This window comes from Triticum urartu, chromosome 5 (assembly GCF_003073215.2).
Source record: "Triticum urartu cultivar G1812 chromosome 5, Tu2.1, whole genome shotgun sequence".
Lineage (NCBI taxonomy): Eukaryota > Viridiplantae > Streptophyta > Magnoliopsida > Poales > Poaceae > Triticum > Triticum urartu.
The window spans coordinates 119,632,652-119,655,490 of record NC_053026.1 but is presented as its reverse complement, the minus strand read 5'-3'; the positions used below and the strand labels follow the sequence as shown (position 1 = coordinate 119,655,490).

At 46.4% G+C, this 22,839-nt stretch overlaps 1 protein-coding gene across 2 annotated transcripts; it reads right to left on the bottom strand.

The window, feature by feature from the left end:
• Positions 1–14,533: 14,533 nt before the first annotated feature.
• LOC125508136 lies at positions 14,534–16,888 on the bottom strand. Of its 2 annotated transcripts, XR_007283228.1 has the most exons (4): positions 16,530–16,887; positions 16,178–16,392; positions 15,176–15,386; positions 14,534–15,044 (listed from the first exon to the last, which is right to left on the bottom strand). XR_007283228.1 is itself a non-coding variant. In XM_048672737.1 (3 exons), the coding sequence occupies exons 1-3, from the start codon at positions 16,670–16,672 to the stop codon at positions 14,737–14,739; spliced, it is 666 nt and encodes a 221-aa protein (XP_048528694.1). In that variant the 5' UTR covers positions 16,673–16,888; the 3' UTR covers positions 14,534–14,736. The 2 variants fall into 2 exon arrangements, 1 of the variants encoding a protein (XP_048528694.1); XM_048672737.1 differs by lacking the exon at positions 15,176–15,386 and having other exon boundaries at positions 16,530–16,888.
• Positions 16,889–22,839: the final 5,951 nt, after the last annotated feature.

Genomic DNA, 22,839 nt, shown 5'->3' with positions numbered 1-22,839 from the left:
TGCAGAAGTTTCGCCTATTGTCAGCTGATACATGGCTGCCGAAGGCTAAACCCCACGGGTGGAGCTTATTAGTCAAACTCCGTACCTTCTCATGAGCTTAATAGAGATTACCCAATCTCATAGACTGTGACCAGCAGTCGGGCTCACATAGGTGTGTTCCTCCAAAGAATGCTCTGTAGGTTAGCATCTTGCTTACACAAGCTTTGGAACACATTAAGACAAAAGTCAGCCTGCCTTACAGAATTGAGAGTATTGTGCATCTCCAACGGAGTGGGTTAATTAAGGATACTCTCCTCAGTTGACCGCTAGATTGTTTTCCCAGGTCCTAATTCACGAGATCTCCGATCACATAGGTTGGGTTACCCCCATGGCAACTTACGTGGGTCTCATACCCATCTCCCTCGATGCATTTTCTATCACAATCCGTGATAGCCCTTTCGTAAAAGGGTCTGTCAGATTCTTAGCCGTCTGGATGTAATCCAACGCTATTACTCCGGAGTTTCTTGATTTTCTGACATATTTCAATCTTCTTATTATGTGCTTTGTGGATTTCATGTTGTCCTTTGAACTCTTAGCCTTGGCAATCACTGTTTGATTGTCACAGTTCATAAGGACAGCCGGCACTGGTTTATCAACCACCGGCAAATCCATCAAAAGCTCTCGAAGCCATTCTGCTTCGGTGCATGATGTGTCTAATGCTGTGAGTTCTGCTTCCATAGTCGATCTGGTTAAGATCGTCTGCTTGCAAGACTTCCAGGAAACAGCACCACCACCAAGTGTGAAGACATGTCCACTTGTGGCTTTCATCTCATCAGCATCAGATATCCAATTCGAATCACTATACCCCTCAAGTACCGTCGGGTACCCAGAATAGTGAATTCCATAGTTCGCAGTACCTTGCAAATAACGCATCACTTGCTCAACAGCATGCCAATGCACATCTCCTAGATTGGAAACAAACCGGCTCAGTTTGCACACAGCAAATGAGATGCCAGGATGAGTAGCACATGCTAGGTACATCAGTGAACCAATGACTTGAGAATATCTCAATTGATCTACAGTCATGCCTTCGAACTTTCGAATCCGCACGCTAGGATCATATGGTGTTGCAGAAGGTTTGCAGTCCGAATATCCAAAACGGTTCAAAATCTTCTCGACATAGTGGGATTGCAAAAGTGTAATTCCACCCTCAGAATTTCTCAGTAGCTTGATGTTCGGGATAACATCAGCCACACCCAGGTCCTTCATCTCAAAGTTGTGAGATAGAAAGGACTTGACCTCCTCAATTACCTTGAGGTGGGTCCCAAATATCAGTATGTCATCGACATACAGACACAGTATAACTCCTTCGCCCCCATCATAGCGATAGTATACACATTTGTCAGCTTCGTTCACAACAAAGCCAACAAATGTCAGAGTAGTGTTGAACTTCTCATGCCATTGCTTAGGCGCTTGTTTCAGGCCATACAAAGATTACACTAGCTTACACACCTTTCCTTCCTGACCATTTACTACAAAGCCATCCGGCTGTTGCATGTAAATTTCCTCGTCTAGCTCTCCGTTAAGGAAAGCCGTCTTAACGTCCATCTGATGAACGAGAAGACCATGCGAGGCAGCCAAAGTGAGTAACACTCGAATGTTTGTCAGTCTAGCCACAGGTGAATAAGTGTCAAAGAAATCCTCTTCTTCTTTCTGGGTATAACCCTTGGCCACAAGCCTAGCCTTGTACTTCTCAACAGTACCATCGGGCCTAAGCTTCCTTTTGAACACCCACTTACATCCTAATGGTCGACAACCATAAGGACGATCAGTGATCTCCCATGTCCCGTTAGCCAAGATGGAATCCATCTCACTACGGACCGCATCCTTCCAGTAGTCAGCATCTGGAGATGCATAAGCTTCTGAAATGGAGCTGGTAGTATCATCATCCACGAGGTACACGAGGAAATCATCACCAAAGGACTTTGCAGTCCTCTGTCTCTTGCTCCTAACAAGAGCTTCCTCGTCATCCTCCGTGGAACTCTTATCACTTTTATGTTCATAATATTCCATCGGAATAGCAGGTTCAGGAGTCTCATCAGATTCCAGTCTAGAATTGCTTTGCATATCTCTCATGGGAAAAATATCCTCAAAGAATGTAGCATCCCTAGACTCTATAATTGTACCGACCTTCTGGTCTACCTCAGATTTCACCACTAGAAATCTATAGCCAACGCTATGCTTAGCATAGCCAAGAAAAACACAGTCCACGGTCTTTGGTCCCAACTTGCGCCTTTTGATTATCGGCACATTGACTTTCGCCAAACAGCCCCAAGTGCGCAAGTAAGAGAGTGTAGTTCTTTTCTTTTCCCATTTCTCATAGGGAGTAGTCTCATTATCCTTTGTGGGAACTTTATTCAGGACATGACAAGATGTCAATACAGCCTCTCCCCACCATGCCTTGGATAAACCCGATGTATCTAACATGGCGTTAACCAAATCAGTTAGAGTACGGTTTTTCCGTTCGGCAACCCCGTTTGACTGGGGTGAGTAGGGAGGCGTCCTCTCATGAATAATACCATGTTCCGCACAGAATAAATCGAACTCATTAGAAAAGTACTCTCCACCACGATCAGACCGGACTCGTTTTATTTTCTTCTCAAGTTGGTTCTCAACTTCAGCCTTATAGACTTTAAAGTAGTGTAGAGCCTCATCCTTAGTATTTAACAAATACACATAGCAGAATCTAGCGGAATCATCAATCAGAGTCATGAAGTATTTCTTTCCACCTTTAGTCAACACACCATTCGTCTCACAAAGATCTGAATGTATGAGCTCTAGAGGTGCCAGGTGTCTCTCCTTCGCAGGCTTGTGAGGCTTACGAGGTTGCTTAGCTTGCACACACGCATGGCACTTAGAGCCTTTGGCTAAAGTGAAACTCGGGATTAAATCCATCTTACCTAGCCGCGTCATACAACTGAAATACATGAATGCCAAACCTCAGATTCGTTCACATTAGAATGAATTTGGTTCACGACTTTATTACAGAAATCCTCCAGGGAAAGGCAGAACAAACCACCACAATCATATCCTTTTCCAACAAATAGTCCATACCGAGATACGACTACTTTGTTAGACTCAGATACTAACTTAAACCCTTCTTTATATAGAAGGGAGCCACTAACGAGATTCTTCTTTATGGCGGGGACATGATGCACGTTCTTTAGTTGCACGATCTTTCCTGAAGTAAACTTCAGATCTACCGTGCCAACACCATGAACAGAAGCATGCGAGCCATTCCCCATCAGGACGGAACAATCTCGTGCGACCTGGTAGGAAGAAAACAAAGACACATCAGCACACACATGAATATTGGCCCCAGTGTCAATCCACCAATCGGTGGACTGACAAACTGAAAGTATGGTAAACAGATTACCATACCCAGATGCCGCATCATTGTTGCTCAGAGTGACATTCACAGACTTGGAGTCCTGTGCTGGCTTCTTGTACTTGTTTGGGCACTTGTTTGCCCAATGTTCATCTGAACCACAAGTAAAGCAGCCATCTCTCTTTTTGTCTTTCTTCTTACCCTTCTTCTTAAAGGTAGTATTCTGCTGGACAGAGTTCTTTCCCTTGAACTTGTGGAAGTTCTTCTGCACCACATTGGCGCTAGAAGAACCCTCTGCCCCTTTCACGTGTGAGTCCTTTGCTCTCGAGTTCTGCTCAACACTGAGATGACCAATGACATCCTCAACAGAGAATTCACGTCTCAAGTGCTTGAGAGAAGTAGCAAAGTTCCTCCAACTAGGAGGGAGTTTTGCAATAATGCAACCCGCGACAAACTTGTCCGGTAACTCACACTTCAGGAGCTCCAGCTCCTTAGCAATGCACTGTATCTCATGAGCCTGGTCCAATACAGAACGGTTATCAACCATCCTGTAATCATGGAACTGCTCCTGGCATATAGCTCACTGCCAGCATCAGTTGCGCCGAATTTGACTTCGAGCGCATCCCACAAGTTTTTGGCAACGCCCATATGAATATAGGCGTCAACCAACTTGTCTCCAATCACACTCAGAACTGCTCCCAGAAAGATTGTGGTTGCCTCCCTAAATGCCTTCTCCTGTTCAGGAGCAATCGTTTCTGTGAGGGACACACCACCAACCCAGAACACGTTCATCGCTATGAGCCACAAGGTGGTTCTAGTCTGCCAACGCTTAAAATGCGTCCCGGTAAACTTTTCCGGTTTCAGAGTAGCAGCAAAGCCTTGAATCGAAAAGTGCCTAAAATAAGGTTTTTGGATTGTTGGAAATATTAGCACTTTTCCGATTAGACTTATCCACGAGTAAACAGTAAGCATGGCATAAAAGGTATGCATCTCATAGCGATACCTAAGCATACTAGCACGTGCAGAACATAGAATCGAACCTTCTATGAGCAGCACATATGCGGCTAGCATAAGTACGAGTAAACAAGGGATGAGCCGATCATACCCTCCGGTTGGCCAGGCCAACACGGCGGCTGCAGCAGCAGCCTCGGTGTCATCCGTAGCCTTCTTCTTAGTGGCGGCGTCGTCGGCCATGCTGTCGATGCAGAGGAGGTAGTGGAAGCAGAGGCGAACAGAGTTGGGGACGGATCGGGAGCAGTCGCGTCGAGACGCTCCCCAAAAACCTTATTGCCGTTCTCCCAGGCAGGATCTCAAACGACAGGGTTCCGGAGGCACCTTCTCTCCCGACCAGCCGTGCACGCGGTCGTCGGGATGGGATCGCCGGAGGCAGCACAGAGTGAGGAACAGTAGATGCCGGCTAGGTCGCACGAGAGGGAGTGAGTGAACCGAACTAGGTTACTTCACTGGCTAGAGCCTTCTTATATAGTCCGTAAGGAAGAAAGTCATGGGCCTTGCCGAGGCCCACGACCGAGTTGGCCCACTCCCGGCAAGGGAGTCGTTGTTCCCGGCAAGGGTCGCACTCCCGGCAAGGGAGTCGACGAATACGCGGGTCCCGGCAAGGGTCGCACCCCCGGCAAGGGAGTCGACGAATCGCGGCAACGCAAGTCAGCCCACCGTCCAATGTCTTGGACAGTGGCCCATATTTTAGCGACTCGTTAATTAATCCCTGATTAATTAATTCATTCATGAGCGGCAAAAATAAGCTTCGGCTCGGCTCATTCCCGCAACCCGCAACCCGCAGCGCGCGCGTCGTGACGAGGCGAGGCGTGGTGAGGTGGGCGGAGGAGGAGGAGGAGCGTGCGTGTACCACTCCTCTTCCCAAGCTCCCAATGGCAAGTGGTAGAGAAGCCCTTATAAAGGGGTCTCAACTCTCCTCAACTAGCAAGGTGGGACTAAACTTCCCACCACCTGCCATCTCATACATGGGCCTCAAGATTAATCAGGGATTAGTGTCTTATATGGGCCTAAGCCCATCCATAATCCAACACAATGAAAAGTTACGAGGGCCCACGTCTGCCATCACGGCCTTGCCACAACGTGAGTCAAATGGGGTCTCGCTCAGACGTGCAGGAGCAGACTAGGCCGTTATTGTAACGCCCCATATGTAACCTGCCATATTTGTATTCCAACTCTTGCCATTTCCGGCACTAAGTTATGTTATTTCCTCGTTGTTGAGTCTTTGTCTTCGTGTTGCTTTTGTCTTTGTCATGCATCTCATACCATGTCATCATGTACATCGCATTTGCATACGTGTTCGTCTCATGCACCCGAGCATTTTCCCTGTTGTCCGTTTTGCATTCCGGCGCTCCTATGTCCTTCGGTGTTCCCTTTTACCTCTTTTCGTGTGTGGGTGTTAAACGTTCTCGGATTGGACCGAGACTTGCCAAGCGGCCCTGATATACTACCGGTAGACCGCCTGTCAAGTTTCGTGCCATTTGGACTTCGTTTGATACTCCAACGGTTAGCCGAGGAACTGAAAAGGCCTCGTGTGTGTTGCAGCCCAACACCCCTCCATAGTGGCCCAAAACCCACCAAAACCCCCTCCATCATCTCGGTCGTTCGATCACGATCGCGTGGCCGCAAACCGTGCTCAATTTGGAGCCTCCTAGCTCCTCCTATGTATAAAAAGGCACCTCCACCGAAATTCTCGGATCATTTCCACCCTAAACCTAGCCCCCTTCCCCTCCGCGCGCCGGACACGTCCGGTCCGCGCCGGACAAAGTCGCCGCCACCACTCCCACGCTGCCACGTGTCCCGCCGCCGTCCTCTCCGCCGCCGGCCCGCCGAGGCCCGTAGCGGGCCCCCGGGCCCAGTCGCCGCCTCCCCGCGCCCGGCTCGCAGCGCCGCCCCACTCTCCCTCGCCCGTGTCGGCGCCGCCTCGCCTCGCCCACCTCGACGTCGGCGAATGCCGCCGCTGCCACCCAGTCACCGCTCCTCCTCGCCTCGCCGCGCCACGGTCCTCTACCTCGCCGTCGCGCCGCTCCGACCCCGGATCCGGCCAACTCCGGCGGCGCCCTTGACCCCTCCGGCCGGCGACTCCAACTCCGGCGCCCCCAAGTACTGTTCCGGTGAGAGGATTCGACGAACCTCGTTTTGCATGCGCCCAGATCTAGATCGGCTACAGTAAACCCTAGGGTTGACTTCGTCCCAGTTTTCCATTACTTTTAGCATTTTTCATTGCATCATATCTTTGCACCCGTGGCTCCATTTTGGGCGTGTAGCATATCAAATTGTTCGTATCGATGTGTACTTCATTTCATTCCATTGCACCATGTTCATTTGAGTTCATCTTGATGCCCTAAATGCTGTTGCAAGAGTGCTATGTAATGTTAGTTTCAGATTCTTAACAGTTATTGGACATTTGTCATTTTTGCCATGTTTAATGTGTGCCTCCTATGATCTTGAGCCCTACATGTATTTTGAAGTATGCCATGCCATCTTTACAGGGGTGTATGCCATGTTTTTTGTGATCTTTGTGGTGACTAGCACAAGCATGCAAAGTAGCTCTCGTGATGTTGGTGATTTCAGGGACTTAGAAATCTTCTAAGTTTTTTCCCTGATAATATTTTTATGCCATGTATTTTTGTTGCTACAGAGTGAACCATGCCTCTTTTGAGCATGTTCAGTAAGGATGTTTTTTGAGATATTGTTATGCTCTATCCATCCATGTCTTTGTTTGCAATTATGGAGTCCCCTAGCATGACTCAATCTTGCTCTACTTTTGCTATAAAATGTTCCTGACAGATTGTTTACATGTTAAGCAATTTTGCCGAGGTTGTTGTGGTTGATCCATGCATGATGTGAGAGTGTTCTTGCCATGGTTAGCTTATTCATCATGTCTACTTGGTGGGTGTATGCTTAGTTTGTCATGCAATGCCTTGTGGTGAGTGCATCGAGCTCGTAAACATGCCTACGTGAATCTGTTTTGCCATGTTCCAGTTTTCTGCTAAGTCTGAATCTGTTAACGAAATTTGCTATGTTCACATGGTTGCCATTGTATTTTATGATCCCTTTTGGCTTATGGTCAGTAAGGGACTTTTGTTGTATGCTTTGAGTAGCTTCATGCCATGCCTTGCTTTGCCATGATATGTTCCTGTAGCATGTTGTTATCTTTATCTAAACATTGCTTCCTGATGTTAAATTCCTGCCAAGTTGTTATTTTCACTAAGTCTGTAACCTGTTATCTTTTGCACTTTTGCCATGCTTGTTTGAACCTGCTATTGAGTGAATTAGCCATAGCTCAGTGTTCATCTTTTGTCAAGCATCCTGAGTGGATCCCTGCCATGTGCTTTGTTGTTATGTTAGAGTGCAGTAGCTTGTTGTTCTTGATGCATTTAGATGGCCTCGTGCTGTTAATCGCAGCTTTGCGCCATTATTGTTTTGCTTGCCATTTGCAAACCGTGCATCCGATTCCGGTGATCTTTATATCGATTTCGACCGAAATCAACTCATCTTTCCAGCGGCACTCTTAGTTTTCCAAGTTGAGGCCTGGTTCAATCTTTTCCTTCCGGAGCATGCATATGCATTGCATATCACATCCCGCATATCATGCCATGTTTTGCATCAGGTTGTTTGTGCATTGCACGCGGTTGATTGTGGTTCCCTTTGTTTGTGTTCTTGCTTTGGGTAGAGCCGGGAGACGAGTACATGATCGAGGAACCCGTCGAGAATGTTTACGAGGATCAAGCTTACGTCAACTCGGAGAACTTTGCAGGCAAGATGACCATACCCTCGAAATCACTTCTATCTTTGCTTGCTAGATACTCGCTCTTTTGTTATGCCTATGCTACGATACCTACCACATCCTTTATCATGCCTCCCATTTGCCATGTCAATCCTCTAACCCACCTTGTCCTAGCAAACCGTTGTTTGGCTATGTTACCGCTTTGCTCAGCCCCTCTTATAGCGTTGCTAGTTGCAGGTGAAGATTGGAGTTTGTTCCTTGTTGGAACATGTTTATTGTTGGGATATCATTATTATATCTTGTCTACTTTAATGCATACACTTGGTAAAGGGTGGAAGGCTCGGCCTTATGCCTGGTGTTTTGTTCCACTCTTGCCGCCCTAGTTTCCGTCATACTGGTGTTATGTTCCTTGATTTTTCGTTCCTTACACGGTTGGGTTATAATGGGAACCCCTTGACAGTTCGCCTTGAATAAAACTCCTCCAGCAAGGCCCAACCTTAGTTTTACCATTCGCCACCTAGCCTTTTTCCCTTGGGTTTCGTGGACTCAAGGGTCATCTTTATTTTAAACCCCCCGGGCCAGTGCTCCTCTGAGTGTTGGTCCGAAATGGGCAGCCTGCGGGGCCACCTCGGGGCAACTCGAGGGTTGGTTTTACTCATAGCATGACCTATCCGATGTGCCCTGAGAATGAGATATGTGCAGCTCCTATCGGGATTTGTCGGCACATTCGGGTGGCTTTGCTGGTTTAATTTTACCATTGTCGAGATGTCTTGTAACCGGGATACTGAGTCTAATCGGGTTGTCTTGGGAGAAGGAATATCATTCGTTGACCGTGAGAGCTTGTGATGGGCTAAGTTGGGACACCCCTGCAGGGATTTGAACTTTCGAAAGCCATGCCCGCGGTTATGGGCAGATGGGAATTTGTTAATGTCCGGTTGTTTAAAACCTGAAACTTAACTTAATTAAAATGAATCAACAGAGTGTGTGGCCGTGATGGTCTCTTTTCGGCGGAGTTCGGGAAGAGAACACGGTCTCGTGTTATGCTTGAACGTAGGTTGTTCTAGGATCACTTCTTGATCATAGATTCTCGACCGTGCCTTGCCTTTCTCTTCTCGCTCTCATTTGCGTATGTTAGCCACCATATATGCTAGTGCTTGCTGCAGCTCCACCTCATACCTTTTACCTTACCTATAAGCTTAAATAGTCTTGATCGCGAGGGTGTGAGATTGCTGAGTCCCCGTGACTCACAGTTTACTTCAAAACCAGATGCAGGGACCGGATACCATTTCAGGAGATTCGACTGAGCTCAAGTGGGAGTTCGATGAGGACTCAGGACGATACTACGTTTCCTTTCTAGATGAACAGTAGTGGAGCCCAGTTAGGGCGATCGGGGACATTATGCATTTGGGGTTGTCTTTATTTTGGTTCCATAGTCGGACCTTGATTGTATCTGGATGAATGTAATGTTATGTTTATGCTATTGTGTGACGTGGCGATTGTAAGCCAACTATGTACCTCTTTCCTTATTCAGTACATGGGTTGTGTAAAGATTACCCCTCTTGCGACATTGCCTACAATGCGGTTATGCCTCTAAGTCGTGCTCCGACACGTGGGAGTTATAGCCGCATCGTGGGTGTTACAGTTATGTTGCCGATTCTGAGACAATGCCCGTTGCTTCCCAATTCCCATTTATTGCTGCACACCACCCCATCCAACCTACCAATCTTCCCCATCAAGATTCATTCATCCCCATTCCTTCTCGCCTATTTCCCTACCAGATCGAACCATCGTCTCCAGCTAAGATTGCGGTAGCTTGCACGATGTCCACCTCCGCGTCCAATGGAGTCGGCGACGAGATGTTGTCACTCATCCCCTGCCTTGTCTGTGGCGGCCAGGTCATCACCTGGATTGCTCGGGGCGACGACAACGTCGGCGACCGCTACCATAAGTGCACCAGGAAAAATGTGAGTGCTTTCTCTAGTATGATCTAGGATCATATTGCAGCCGTTTCGTAGTTAGCAGCTCCAGATCTGTATTTTTTTGGTGCAGGTTGGTCTCTATGGATGCATCAGATAGAACCGGACGTATCGTTCTGATCTGAATCGTCATTTCGGTGTGCAGCAGTACCCAGCTCTCTCTCCCCGTCGCCAGGCAGCACAAATCTCTTTTTTGCGAATGTAAAGCTTCATTCATCAACCATGAGCATTACAGTCTAGCTTACATAAGGCTAAGATGTGTTCAGGGGCATGGCGCAGCTAGACTGCTGTGCGAGGCTGCCTCCCTAGTTGCGCAAGTGCATGACTAACACAGTTCAAACCTCTCCTAACATGTGTTATTTCATGTGGTCGTCCCAAGCTCAGCAAGTGTTTTGCTTCCTCCACTATTGCCGCAGCTGGTGATCTATCAACTTCTATGCCCTTGAGCATGCTCAATGCCATGGTGTGGTCCGTCTCCATGATGAAAGGTAGCGTGCTCCACACAAGTGTGAGTGAAATCCCTTCCCGACAAGCAGCAAGTTCTGCCTCCAGCACGCTCGCACATGATGACAAATAGCGGCAAGATGCAAAAATCACCTCTCCCTCAGAATTACGAAGAATCATACCAGCAGCTCCTGTCTTGTCCGCTTCCACGAAGGCACCATCAACCTTTAGTTTGCACCATCCCTCCGGCAGTGCGCTCCATCTCTCCTAGGGCCTTGGGTTGTCAGCAGGGGAGATGTGGTCTTGTTGTTTCCTCTCCGCCTGACCATAGCTGACCACCATCTTCCCTTTAGCAGTGTCCGCGTTTGGATGTTGTTTAATGCACAACAGCGAGTCCATGTAGCTCGAGAGGAATTGTCGAGATGCTTTAGTAGGTGGCGCCGGCTTATTGTGGGTAATCTCATTATGTACATGCCATATTCGCCATACCGTCATGAGCAGCGAAAGGCGCTCCTGCTCGCTGCACCGTTCCAGTAGGTGCAGCAACCACTCCGGTCCCGTATTAGCAACGGTGTCCAGCTTTGGCATGCTCCAGGACTCCTCCATGGCGTACCAAAGATCTATGGCTCTCGGGCATCTGCAGAAGACGTGGTACGTGTCCTCTCGTTCCACACCACACAAACGGCAAATATCAGTATCAGATATATTTCTTCTAGCCAAATTTGCCATAGTAGCTAGTGCGTTTTTCACCACTCGCCAAGCCAGTACGCGTACCTTTGGGGGAGGGGAGCAGGGCACCCCCATAACGTGTCCCAGACGGCTCTGGTGTCGTCTGGTGCCCTGCTCGTTGCACATATAGATGTGCGATTTTTTCGTCGAGGGCCATCTTGTACGCGCTTCTTACGCTGAAGATCCCACGGGCCTCTGGCGCCCATGCGATGATGTCCTCCATCAGCTGCGGGCTCAGCTTTATCTTGCTGATCTCATCGACGTCAAGAGGCATAAAGTGAGCGCGGAGCCCCTGGTCCCAGCGACCCTGGGCGTCGATCAGCTGTGCCACTCTCCTGAGGCGACAATTGGCGCGGTTTGTAATACCCGGTAGGAAGGTGGCCGAGGCACCCATGGGTCTCGCCATATTCTGACGCTTTCCCCATTGCCAATGCGCCAAATCAGCCCCTTCTTGAGAAGGTCTAGGCCATGATGGATTGCATGCCATGTAGATGACGCATTACCTGCAAAAACAGTATCCACTAGAGAGCAATTAGGGTAATATTTAGCTTTGAGCACTCTCGCACAAAGCGAGTCTGGCTTTGTAAGTAGGCGCCAAGCTTGTCTTGCAAGCAATGCTTGGTTGAACAGACGGAAATCTCTAAATCCCAGCCCTCCTCTGCTCTTTGGTTCTGTTATATCTTGTCCCATGCGACCCACTGGGCTTTCCTTTTGCCTTTCCTTTTCCCTCACCACAAGTTTCCGACCAAACTCGTAAGATCATCACAAACTGAATATGACAGCTTAAAAACACCCATTATGTAAGTTGGAAGGGCCTGACCAACTGATTTTATCATTGTCTCCTTGCCCGCCATTGATAGGGTGTCACCCCAAAGCATGATTCTCTTTCACAGTCGCGCTTGCAAGTTCTGAAATCTCCCCTTATGCATACGGCCATCCGGTGTAGGGAGACCCAAGTATTTCTCTTCAAAACTTTCAGCTTGGATTTCCAAAACAGCGCGTACCTCCTATTTGTCCACATCTGCACAACACTCACCAAACTGAATTGAACACTTTTGTGGATTAATGAGTTGGCCAGTAGCGCTAGCATATGTGGCTATGATTTCCTTGATATGAACAGCTTGGTCATGGCTAGCTTTGAAAAATAAAAGTGTGTCATCCGCAAATAAAAGATGAGATATACCCAGCGCGTTGGTGCACACTTTCACCAGATCAATCACATGCCTCTTCATACCCTGTCTGAGAAGCACAGAGAGACCATCAGCCACAAGCAGAAACAAGAACGGGGACAAAGGGTCACCTTTGTGAGCGAAGCCCATCTTTTGCATCGCTTGTCGCAGGAAACCCCAATCTACTCTATCATAGGCCTTAGACAGGTCTAATTTATAAGCACAAAAATTCCTCTCCTGATTCTTCTCATGCTGCATGTAATGGAGACACTCGAAGACCAATAATGCATTATCCGTGATTAATCTTGCCGGCACAAATGCACTCTGCTCTGGTGAAATAATATCATTCAAAATAGGTCTCAATCTGTTAATCAAGCACTTGGCTACAATCTTATATATGACATTGCATAGACTAATTGGCCGAAAATCAGTAAGTCAGACTGGATCTTTAACTTTAGGAATTAAAGCAATTACCGTATCATTGACACCGGGAGGCATATGTCCAGATAGAAAAAATTCTTGTACCGCCTTCACAATTTCCTCCTTCAACACTGCCCAGTTGCGCTGGAAAAACGGGCTGGAAAACCATCTTTGCCAGGCAGCACAAATCTGCAATAGGGTTTGGTCGCAGCAGGCAGCCGACGAGGTCAATGGCGGGGTTGGCAAGGTTCACAGCGCCGACGCTGGCGAGGGGTGCCAATCATTGTCGTTGCTGCTCAGAGATGCAACGGCTAGCTGTTTTACTGGCTTGGGCGATCCTAATTGTTGCACTCATTGGGCTGGGGATGCTGCTGCTCGTGCTCGGCCGCCTGGTTTGCTAGAGGCTGTGGTTCAGCTGCATCTTCAAACTGCAGGCTGTTTTTAGCATTAGCTTTGGGGTTTGACGAGTCAAAATTCCATGTCGGGGCATTAATTAAGTTGTGTTCTCCCGTCGTAGTGATGACAAAATGTTATCGTCTGTACTGTCATTTTCTGTGTTAATGAAAACAAAGGATTGTTGGTCTAGTAATGTTTGTTGTTTCAGGTGGTAGTAACCATCAAATGGGTTATCTATCGTTTGTACTCAGGGCCTAATGTAATCAGCAGGAAAATAAATCAGTTTCTTTCCTTTCTGTTTTGCATGCACGCCCGGGATCGCTTGTACACGCGTCTCCACTAGTTTTCGTTTACTGTTAAGTACAGTAGGTACGAGCTCCGGATTATGTGCATTTTGGTTATTCAGAAATTCAGAATGCACCCCAGATCTCTAGGAAAATTCAGACTTTGTGGTCTACACTGGAAAATTTTAGAAATCAAGACACTTCCCAATTCCTGATAATTTGAGAATGCATCAACATATTGCAAAAGGAAAATCAGAAATCTACACATGACCATAGCGCTGACAAATTCAGAATGCACTCCCATATCTCTAGGAAAATTCAGACTTTGTGGTATGTATTGTTCAAAAATTCAGAAATCAAGACACTTCCAATACCTGAATAATTTCAGAATGCATCAACATATTGCAAAAGGAAAATCAGAAATCTACACATGACCATAGCACTGACAAATTCAGAATGCACTCCCGTATCTCAGGAAAATTCAGACTGTGTGGTATGTATTGTTCAAAAATTCAAAAATCAAGACACTTTCCAATTCCTGAATAATTTCAGAATGCATCAACATATTGCAAAAGGAAAATCAGAAATCTACACATGAGTTGCTCAAAAAAAAATCTACACATGACCATAGCGCTGACAAATTCAGAATGCACTCCCATATCTCTAGGAAAATTCAGACTTTGTGGTCTGTATTGTACAAAAAATCAGAAATCAAGACACTTTCCAATTCATGAATAATTTCAGAATGCATCAACATATTGCAAAATATTTCAAAATTCTACACATGAGCATAGCGCTGACAAATTCAGAATGCACTCCCATATTTCTAGGAATATCAGACTTTGTGGTCTGTAGAGTAGAAAAATTCAGATTGCATTCCTGATAACTTCAAATGCATCAACATACTGCAATTTTTTTTACAAATCTACACATGACCATAGCGCCGACAAACTCAGAATGCATCACCAGCGTGTACAAAAATTCAGAAAAATAAAACACACTCATCGTGCGAATACTAATACGTTGACATTCAGACCAATTCAAGCATACATTATTTCTGATAATCCATATTTGATTCTGCCATGCATAGCAGCAGTCGAACACACTCAACAAGCATGACACTAGAGGAGTTCTACTGATGGAACTACAGCCGCACACATTAAGTTCTACATATTTCTAGTCTTGACAGACAGGGTCCTGCAACTGCTCACATGCCAGTCATCCGCAGATCACCCACTTTGTGGCAGTTGTTTCGCCTGTGACCTTCAATTCCACAACTTTTGCACCTTGCTGGTTTCCGAACAGGCTTCGGGGCATCACCACAGTCCGGGCAAGTAGTCCGTTTGTGGCCCTGCTTGCGACATATGCTGCAGAACCTCGTCCACTTGCTCAGCCCCTCGTACGGTGCCTTCTCCCAGCTGGTTGTTGGGCGCCTCATTTCTTTCCGTTTCTTTGGCGCCAACAAACCAACGAGTCTGTTCCCACTGTCACTCGCAGAATTAGCATCATCATTCACTGTATGCGCCCAACAAGCAGACCAAATAAATAGAAGATAATCCAGGAGGGTACAAACGCGTACCGCAGATCCACAAACAATTTCCTGCATGCATTTTGTTCTTAACACATTCAACCAACTATTCCCGTACCGTATTTCAAATCCCTTCTCCCACAAGTAGAGAATGTAATCCAGGTGGGGCATTCACATAGGCCACCCCGAGTGTATCGAAGCTCATACCCAGGGCTGGCACAATTACAATGCTGCCCGGTTTGTCAGCGAACCCCCGTATTGCCTTCTCAAGGGCGCTGGGTCACCCAGGGCAAGGCGCTCTTACTGGAGTAGGAACTCCAATTCTAACCCTGCATTTTGATAGATTAATATGTGACAGCATGTATTTCTACTGGAAATGAAGCAGATGGGTGTCCTTCTTGTGCCTACATTCAGGAATTTCGACATTTTGGATGTCAATTACTTTTCAATTTTCACCAGCCATGACCCATAGGATTTGTGGTTAACTCAAGCTGCATCTCAGAAACCTTCCCAACCTAATTCTGGAATATACTCACTAAAGTTATCCTCAAAACAAACCAAGCCTAGCATGCTTTTCTTTTAAACACACATGCTCCTAGTACCTCCATCTATGGTTATGGACATAATATGTACACCAATTCTAATTTGTATTTCGCCTCTCATATCTTTCCCACAATCTGTACATGAAATATCTTAGCATGCCTGATCACCCTGTGTTCAGCATATCGAACAGTCTCGCTTTTATCCCACCCTACATTTCCCTGTTCGATGATTTATGTATCCAAATATACATTTTCCAGCTCAGTGTTGATATCTATTCCCTCGCATCAGTACGCACTATCCATAAAAGCAGACTGACATTGGCATGCTCTCTGTTTTAACCATGTGTTCGTGCTACTATCTAAAAACACCTGCCATGAGGAAAGCACACAAGCCTACCACAAAATCTGCATACAACCATTCCAATTTGTATATTGTCTACCTATTTTCAAATTATGAAACTAAATCCTCCTGCATAATTGACCAGCCTATACAAATGTGAGCTCATCGGATTTGAAGTATACCTAAAAATGAGACAAACAACCCCAAATGCAAACACCATTATTAACCAAGAGATTACCTTCGAGTCCAGCCTGGAGTTTTTGGATCAATCTGATCAATAGATTGCTTAGATGCTTGTGGTTCATCATCGCTCCCGGCTGCGAGTGCCCCATCCGCCGCACAGATCTGCCTGTCGCCATGGGGGGTAGCTCTTCAGCCCCTATCGCCACCGCGGGGTAGTGGAGCGGCAACATTGGAAGCTGGTTGTCGTTGACCTCTTCCACCACGGCGGCCCTACAGGCGACCAGAATCATTTGGATCAGAGCCACATATCCATTGCAAAAATCCCCCAGCAGAGATTGAGCAGCGAGGATCCAAAAAGGCGGCTTTGGATGGGGGGGGGGGGGGGGGGGGGGGGGGGGGGTGCTTACCTCCTAATGGGTTGCATCAGGAACTCCATCCCCACAAGCGCCGCCGTGTATTTCATCCACCGCCGACCTCCGCGTGCGTCAATGGCGATCCAAGAAAGAGTGGCCAGAGGTGGGGACAGCACGACGACGATCTGATTCCTCATTTACTAGCCTGCCCACCACCGACAGCGGAAGTCCCACTTCCCGAGCCACGGATCAGCAGTACAACGCCTTCCCGAGCCACGGCTCAGGAAAGCGCCCGGCACGGCGCCGCCTGCGGGCTCCGTCACCGGCGCGGCATACGACACACCCGCATACCGTATTCCCCTCTCCCGTGTTTTAAAAACGATCGACCACTTCGCTGAATAATTGAACGCTACACATCCCGATGCCTTGGCGAGCCGTTGTGATAAAGTGCTCACCTGTGCTCGCGAGCAGAACAGCTGCGTCCATAAAAAGACTGGTATCACAAATTCAGCTACTTTCGTGCCCACTTAATTCATATGTATGCACATTTGGAGTTTATCTTTCCTTCTTATCAAATCTAAACCAAGACAAAATGCAGAACCACATCAAAACTCCAACTTCAAAGACTAAAGTGGTAGAATTGCATATCTTACCTATTTCCATGGGGGCTTGGCAGCTACAACTTCTTGGTGAGAAACTGATCTCCTCTTCTTGGTATGCCCTCCCTGAGCCACGGCACTGGAGAAACTGTCTCCTACCTCACTGAGACAACACGCTAATCTTGTATGTAGATACTCATGTAGACTTCGCACAAAAAATGTTGACATGCATATTGCAGCCAAACTGGTGATGACCATAGCAGCAACTGGACTAATCATCACTCCTACAAGAAACCCTAGCAAGCAAAGCACTAAGCACCAAACAAACACGACCAATGAGGCATCCTCGGTCACTGGACGCTCTAACCAAAACCGCATAATGTGGGAGGACCAGAGATAAAGAAGAAGGCAAGAGACCGCAGCAATCTCAGAGACCAAGATTATCAGCCTTTGGTATTCATAGTAGAAGAGTGCAGCAGTGAAGATGAGAAGTACAACGGACCGGTACACGACTACCACCTCTGCCATATTGCGTTGTTGCCTCTGCCTCTCCTCAATCTCATCCTTACTCAAGTAATTGTAGCTTCTCACTGGGATGGGAACAAGAGGTGGAGTTGTAGATACAACTATGGGGTCACTGGTGGCCACAGGAGGACCTACAAATAACAATGAAATCAATAAAAAGAACAATATAAAGAAACAAGAAGGGAAACAGAGACAGTGCTAAGATAGATATATGAGGGGAGCATGTGAATTTGAAGTAACACAGGCTTCTATTCAAACATGCCATAATAATATATTTTTATTTCATTGCAACCATACACACAATGAAACTACTACAGAGTCGGCGAGGATGCCATAGATCGGCGAGTGGCGGCGTGGTATGTCAACGGCGGAGGGGCTGGGTGCAGCGGAGACCCAGCGCGTCCGTGGAGATCTCGGTGGCGAACGATGTCGGGCGATTCTCGCGTCGGCCTACCAAGGACGAAAACGACGGACCGGAGGAGTGGAGGCGGGCGGTGGTGATGGCGGTGGCGGCAGAGGGAGATTTGATGATAACCCCCCCCCAGGCCCCCCCTCCCCCCCCCCGCCTTTGATTGTGGCAATAAAATTTCATGCAGATGTCGTTTCATGGTGGGCGCAAAGGCAGTCCCTCTCCACACATTTCGGATCGTAATCAAGAAGAAGATAACTGTTCTGGGGGGTTCAGAAGCAGAAGACCACTCCTATTTACCCCATGAGGTCTTCGCTCTAACTTGGCATGCTGATGTTGGTAATATCATGCATATGGTGCCTTGCATTGCTTACTGTATACATCAAAGATGTCATCTGCTTAGTTTAGACATGCTTTGTGTCAATGCCATCTGTTTATTTCTTTATCGTATATGTGAATCATGCAATGCCATATTGTTTAGCCATGCATCATATATGTGAATTTTGCAATGCCACCCTAGTTAGCCAGTCATCTTATATGTGAATTATATCATGCCATCATTTTTTTATTACGTATTAAATTTGTCAACAATTTTAGTACATTCAATTACTCTTCCTGTGTATCAGCCATTCGGCACGGTCATGGAAAAATCTGGAGTGGAAATAAGGTCTTCAGAGAAGACAATGCTATCTGACGAAGCGCATATCTTGCTGGTTACAGATAGCTGCTCAGAGGAGGATTCAGAGACAAATGACCAGTCCTATTCCCCCCCCCTCCCGAGGTGCATGCTCTAACTTGGCAGGGTTATGTTGCTCATATCGTGCGTATGATATCTTGCATTGCTATGTCATTTGCTTAGTTTAGACATGATTTGTGTGAATGCCACCTGTTTAGTGTCTAATTACCATATATGTGAATTATGCAATGCCATCTTTTTGCAATACATTATATATGTGAATTATGCAATGTTATCTTGTTGCAAGGCATTATATATGTGAATTATGCAATGCCATGCTGTTTAGCCAAGCGTCATATATGTGAATTATATCATGCCGTCCTTTTTTTGTATTTCTCATTGCTTTTGTCGACAATGTTTGTATATTCAACTGCTCTTCCTATGCATCAGCCATCTGAATTGGTGACGGAGAAATCTGGAGTGAAAACAAGGTCTTCAGAGCAGACAATGCTACCTGGTTGAGCAGATATGTTGCTGGTTAGAGATAGTTCTTCAGAGGAGGATTCAGAGGCAGATGACCAGTCCTATTATTCCCCTGAGGTGTATGCTCAAACTTGGCAGGGTTATATTACTCATATCATGCATATTTTGTATTGCAATGCTTAGTTTTTACATCATATACATGATATTGAATGTCATCTCCTTAGTTGACACATCATATATGCGATTGCTCTCTGCTCACTTTCTTAGTATACAAATTATATATTTGAATTATATCATGCCATGATGTTTACATAGATAGCATGTATTTGAATTATGGCATGCCAACCCATTTTCTAAAGACATAATATAGTTATATTATCTCATCATGTTCACATAGTCATCATATTTTGAATTATGTCATTCTATCCGTGAATTATATCATGTCATCATGTTTCCATCGACGGTATGTTTGTGATTTATGGCATGCCAACCACTTTAATAGACACATCGTATAGTTATATCATGTCATCCTGTTTACATAGTCATCATATTTTGAAGTATGTCATTCTATCCTGATTAGTTAGCCATCATACATGCGAAATTGTGTCATGCTATCCTGTTTAATTAGCCATCATATATTTGAAATTATGTCCTGCTATTATGTTTGGTTAGACAGCATAAATGTGAATTATTTCATGTCTTGTTTTCTTCCCTACTATCATTTGCACCTGTCTATCTTACAATGTCTGTACATTCAATTACTTTTCTTGTTTATTAGCCATTTCAATTGGAGGGGTGATGGCAGTATCTGTGGGAGTAAAAACACGGTCTTCAGAAAAGATCGTGTGTAACACCCACGATGCGGCTATATCTCCCACGTGTCGGAGCACGACTTAGAGGCATAACCGCATTGTAGGCATGTCGCAAGAGGGGTAATATTTACACATCCCATGTACTGAATAAGAAAGGGATAAAGAGTTGGCTTACAATCGCCACTTCACACAATACATAAATATAGCATTACATCATCCAGAATACAATCAAGGTCCGACTACGGAACCAAAATAAAAGAAGACTACCCCTAATGCAAAAGATCCCCGATCGCCCCGACTGGGCTCCACTACTGATCAACTGGAAAACGAAACAACACAACGAACATGATCTTCTTCGAGCTCCTCCTTGAGCTCGGTTGCGTCACCTGCATGGTATCATCGGCACCTGCAACTGGTTGGAAGTATCTGTGAGCCACGAGGACTCGGCAATCTCACACCCGCGAGATCAAGACTATTTAAGCTTAAAGGTAGGACAGGGTAGTGAGGTGGAGCTGCAACAAGCACTAGCATATATAGTGGCTAACTTATGTAAATGAGAGCGAGAAGAGAAGCAAAGCATGGTCGTGAACTAGAAGTGATCAAGAAGTGATCCTGAAACTACTTATGTTCAAGCATAACACAAGAACCGTGTTCACTTTCCGGACTCCGCCGAAAAGAGACCATCACGGCTACACACGCGGTTGATGGATTTTAATTAAGTTAAGTGTCAAGTTTTCTACAACTGGACATTAACAAATTCCTATCTTCCCATAACCGCGGGCACGGCTTTCGAAAGTTCAAAAACCCTGCAGGGGTGTCCCAACTTATCCCATCACAAGCTCTCACAGTCAACGAAGGATATTCCTTCTCCCAGGAAGACTCGACCAGACTCGGAATCCCGGTTACAAGACATCTCGACAATGGTAAAACAAGACCAGCAAGACCGCCCGATGCGCCGACAAATCTCGATAGGAGCTGCACATATCTCATTCTCAGGGCACACCGGATAAGCTAAGCGTATAGGAGCCGACGTAACCCAAGTTGCCAAGGGATGGCCCTGCACGGTGCTCTAGTTTGGACCAACACTCAGAGGAGCACTGGCCCGGGGGTTTAAATAAAGATGACCCTTGAGTCTGCAGAACCCAAAGGAAAAAGGCTTAGGTGGCAAATGGTAAAACCAAGGTTGGGCCTTGCTGGAGGAGTTTTATTCAAGGCGAACTGTCAAGGGGTTCCCATTATAACCCAACCGCATAAGGAACGCAAAATCAAGGAACATAACACCGGTATGACGGAAACTAGGGCGGCAAGAGTGGAACAAAACACCAGGCATAAGGCTGAGCCTTCCACCCTTTACCAAGTATATAGGTGCATTAAAGTAAACACGATATAATAATGATATCCCAACAATAATCACGTTCCAACAAGGAACAAACTCCATCTTCACCTGCAACTAACAACACTATAAGAGGGGCTGAGCAAAGTGGTAACATAGCCAAACAATGGTTTGCTAGGATAAGGTGGGGTAGAGGCTTGACATGGCAATATGGGAGGCATGATATAGCAAGTGGTAGGTATCGCGGCATAGCAATAGAGCGAGCAACTAGCAAGCAAAGATAGAAGTGATTTCGAGGGTATGGTCATCTTACCTGAGATCCCGCAAGGAAGAAGAACGAGTCCATGAAGAAGACAAACGGACGAAGTCAAACAGATCCTCACAAACGCGACGTTATCGGAACTAACCCGAAGAAGCAACATCGGAAAGAAGCAAACAACATAATAAACAATCACCACATAAACATGGCATGATGCACAACCAAGTATGATGCATGTCCGGTTTAATGAGGCATGGCATGGCGATATGCACAAGCAAAACTACAAGTTAAGTGGAGCTCAATATGCAACGAGTTGCATATTGACGAAACACCACAACAATTATTTAGTTCTCTCTTGTTTAGATACCCAACAATATTAAATGTTGATTAACATGGCAAATGGTGAAGCATAACAAAACTATACCATCTAAACAATTTAAATGGGGCCGGATATAACCGACAACAAATCCGGTAAATCCCCATATGCATTTAGCAAATTAATGCAAAACAACAATTTAAACACTCTTGATGTTGTTATCATGATGCGGATGACGTTTGCAAGTTTTATGCAATTTGGAAAAGTTGACAAGAGCATGATATGAAGCATTTGTCATCGTGGCGGAAACGAAAAGGGTGCCACGGCAACATTCTGGTTCCGGTAACTCGATTGAGATGCCGGTGCAAAAGGAAAAGTGACGGGGGCGTGTCATGCAAGGATGGCGGGGTGCTCCCGGATGCCGGGTTCCCACGGGTTAGTGGCATGGAAACGAGTGACAATACGGACATGGTGCAGACAAAGGGTGCATCTCATACAACACAAGCATTCGTTCTTGGACGCCCATCTCGGCGGTTATACCTTTGTAGCGTGCATTATCGTAGCGGTTCGAGTTCGATGCGGTATATGGGAAGTAGACGTTCTCGGGGCGTTCGTAGTGGAAGTAGTCGTTCTCGCATGCTCTAGGGTCGACGGAAGAGGATCTCGCGATCTCGGCGACGGTAGGTGTACATGTTGGCGGTAGTCGAACTTGATGGTTCCGTTACCCGGTTCTTCGTAGACGGTAGTGGTATACGGTTCTTTCGGCCATGGTAGTCGTACACGCATTCGGAGAGGAACTCGGCGTGTCGGTGCGGTGTAGGGGTACATGTCGATGGTCGTGTCGTGGTACTCGGCATTTCGTTCAGTACTCGTTCGAGCATCTGTGTGGTCTTTTCGGTGGTGTACTTGGCGATATCTGAGGCGACCTTGACGCATCCGTGCGTAGAGGTAC

What these genes read in the sequence shown, in the direction of transcription:
- LOC125508136 (XM_048672737.1), bottom strand. Translation starts at nt 16,672, where the DNA reads ATGAGGAATCAGATCGTCGTCGTGCTGTCCCCACCTCTGGCCACTCTT. An exon ending in CTGATGCAACCCATTAGGAG is followed by an intron (nt 16,393 to 16,529) that starts GTAAGCACCCCC and finishes GGTCGCCTGTAG; the next exon opens with GGCCGCCGTGGTGGAAGAGG. An exon ending in ACTCCAGGCTGGACTCGAAG is followed by an intron (nt 15,045 to 16,177) that starts GTAATCTCTTGG and finishes GGGCGCATACAG; the next exon opens with TGAATGATGATGCTAATTCT.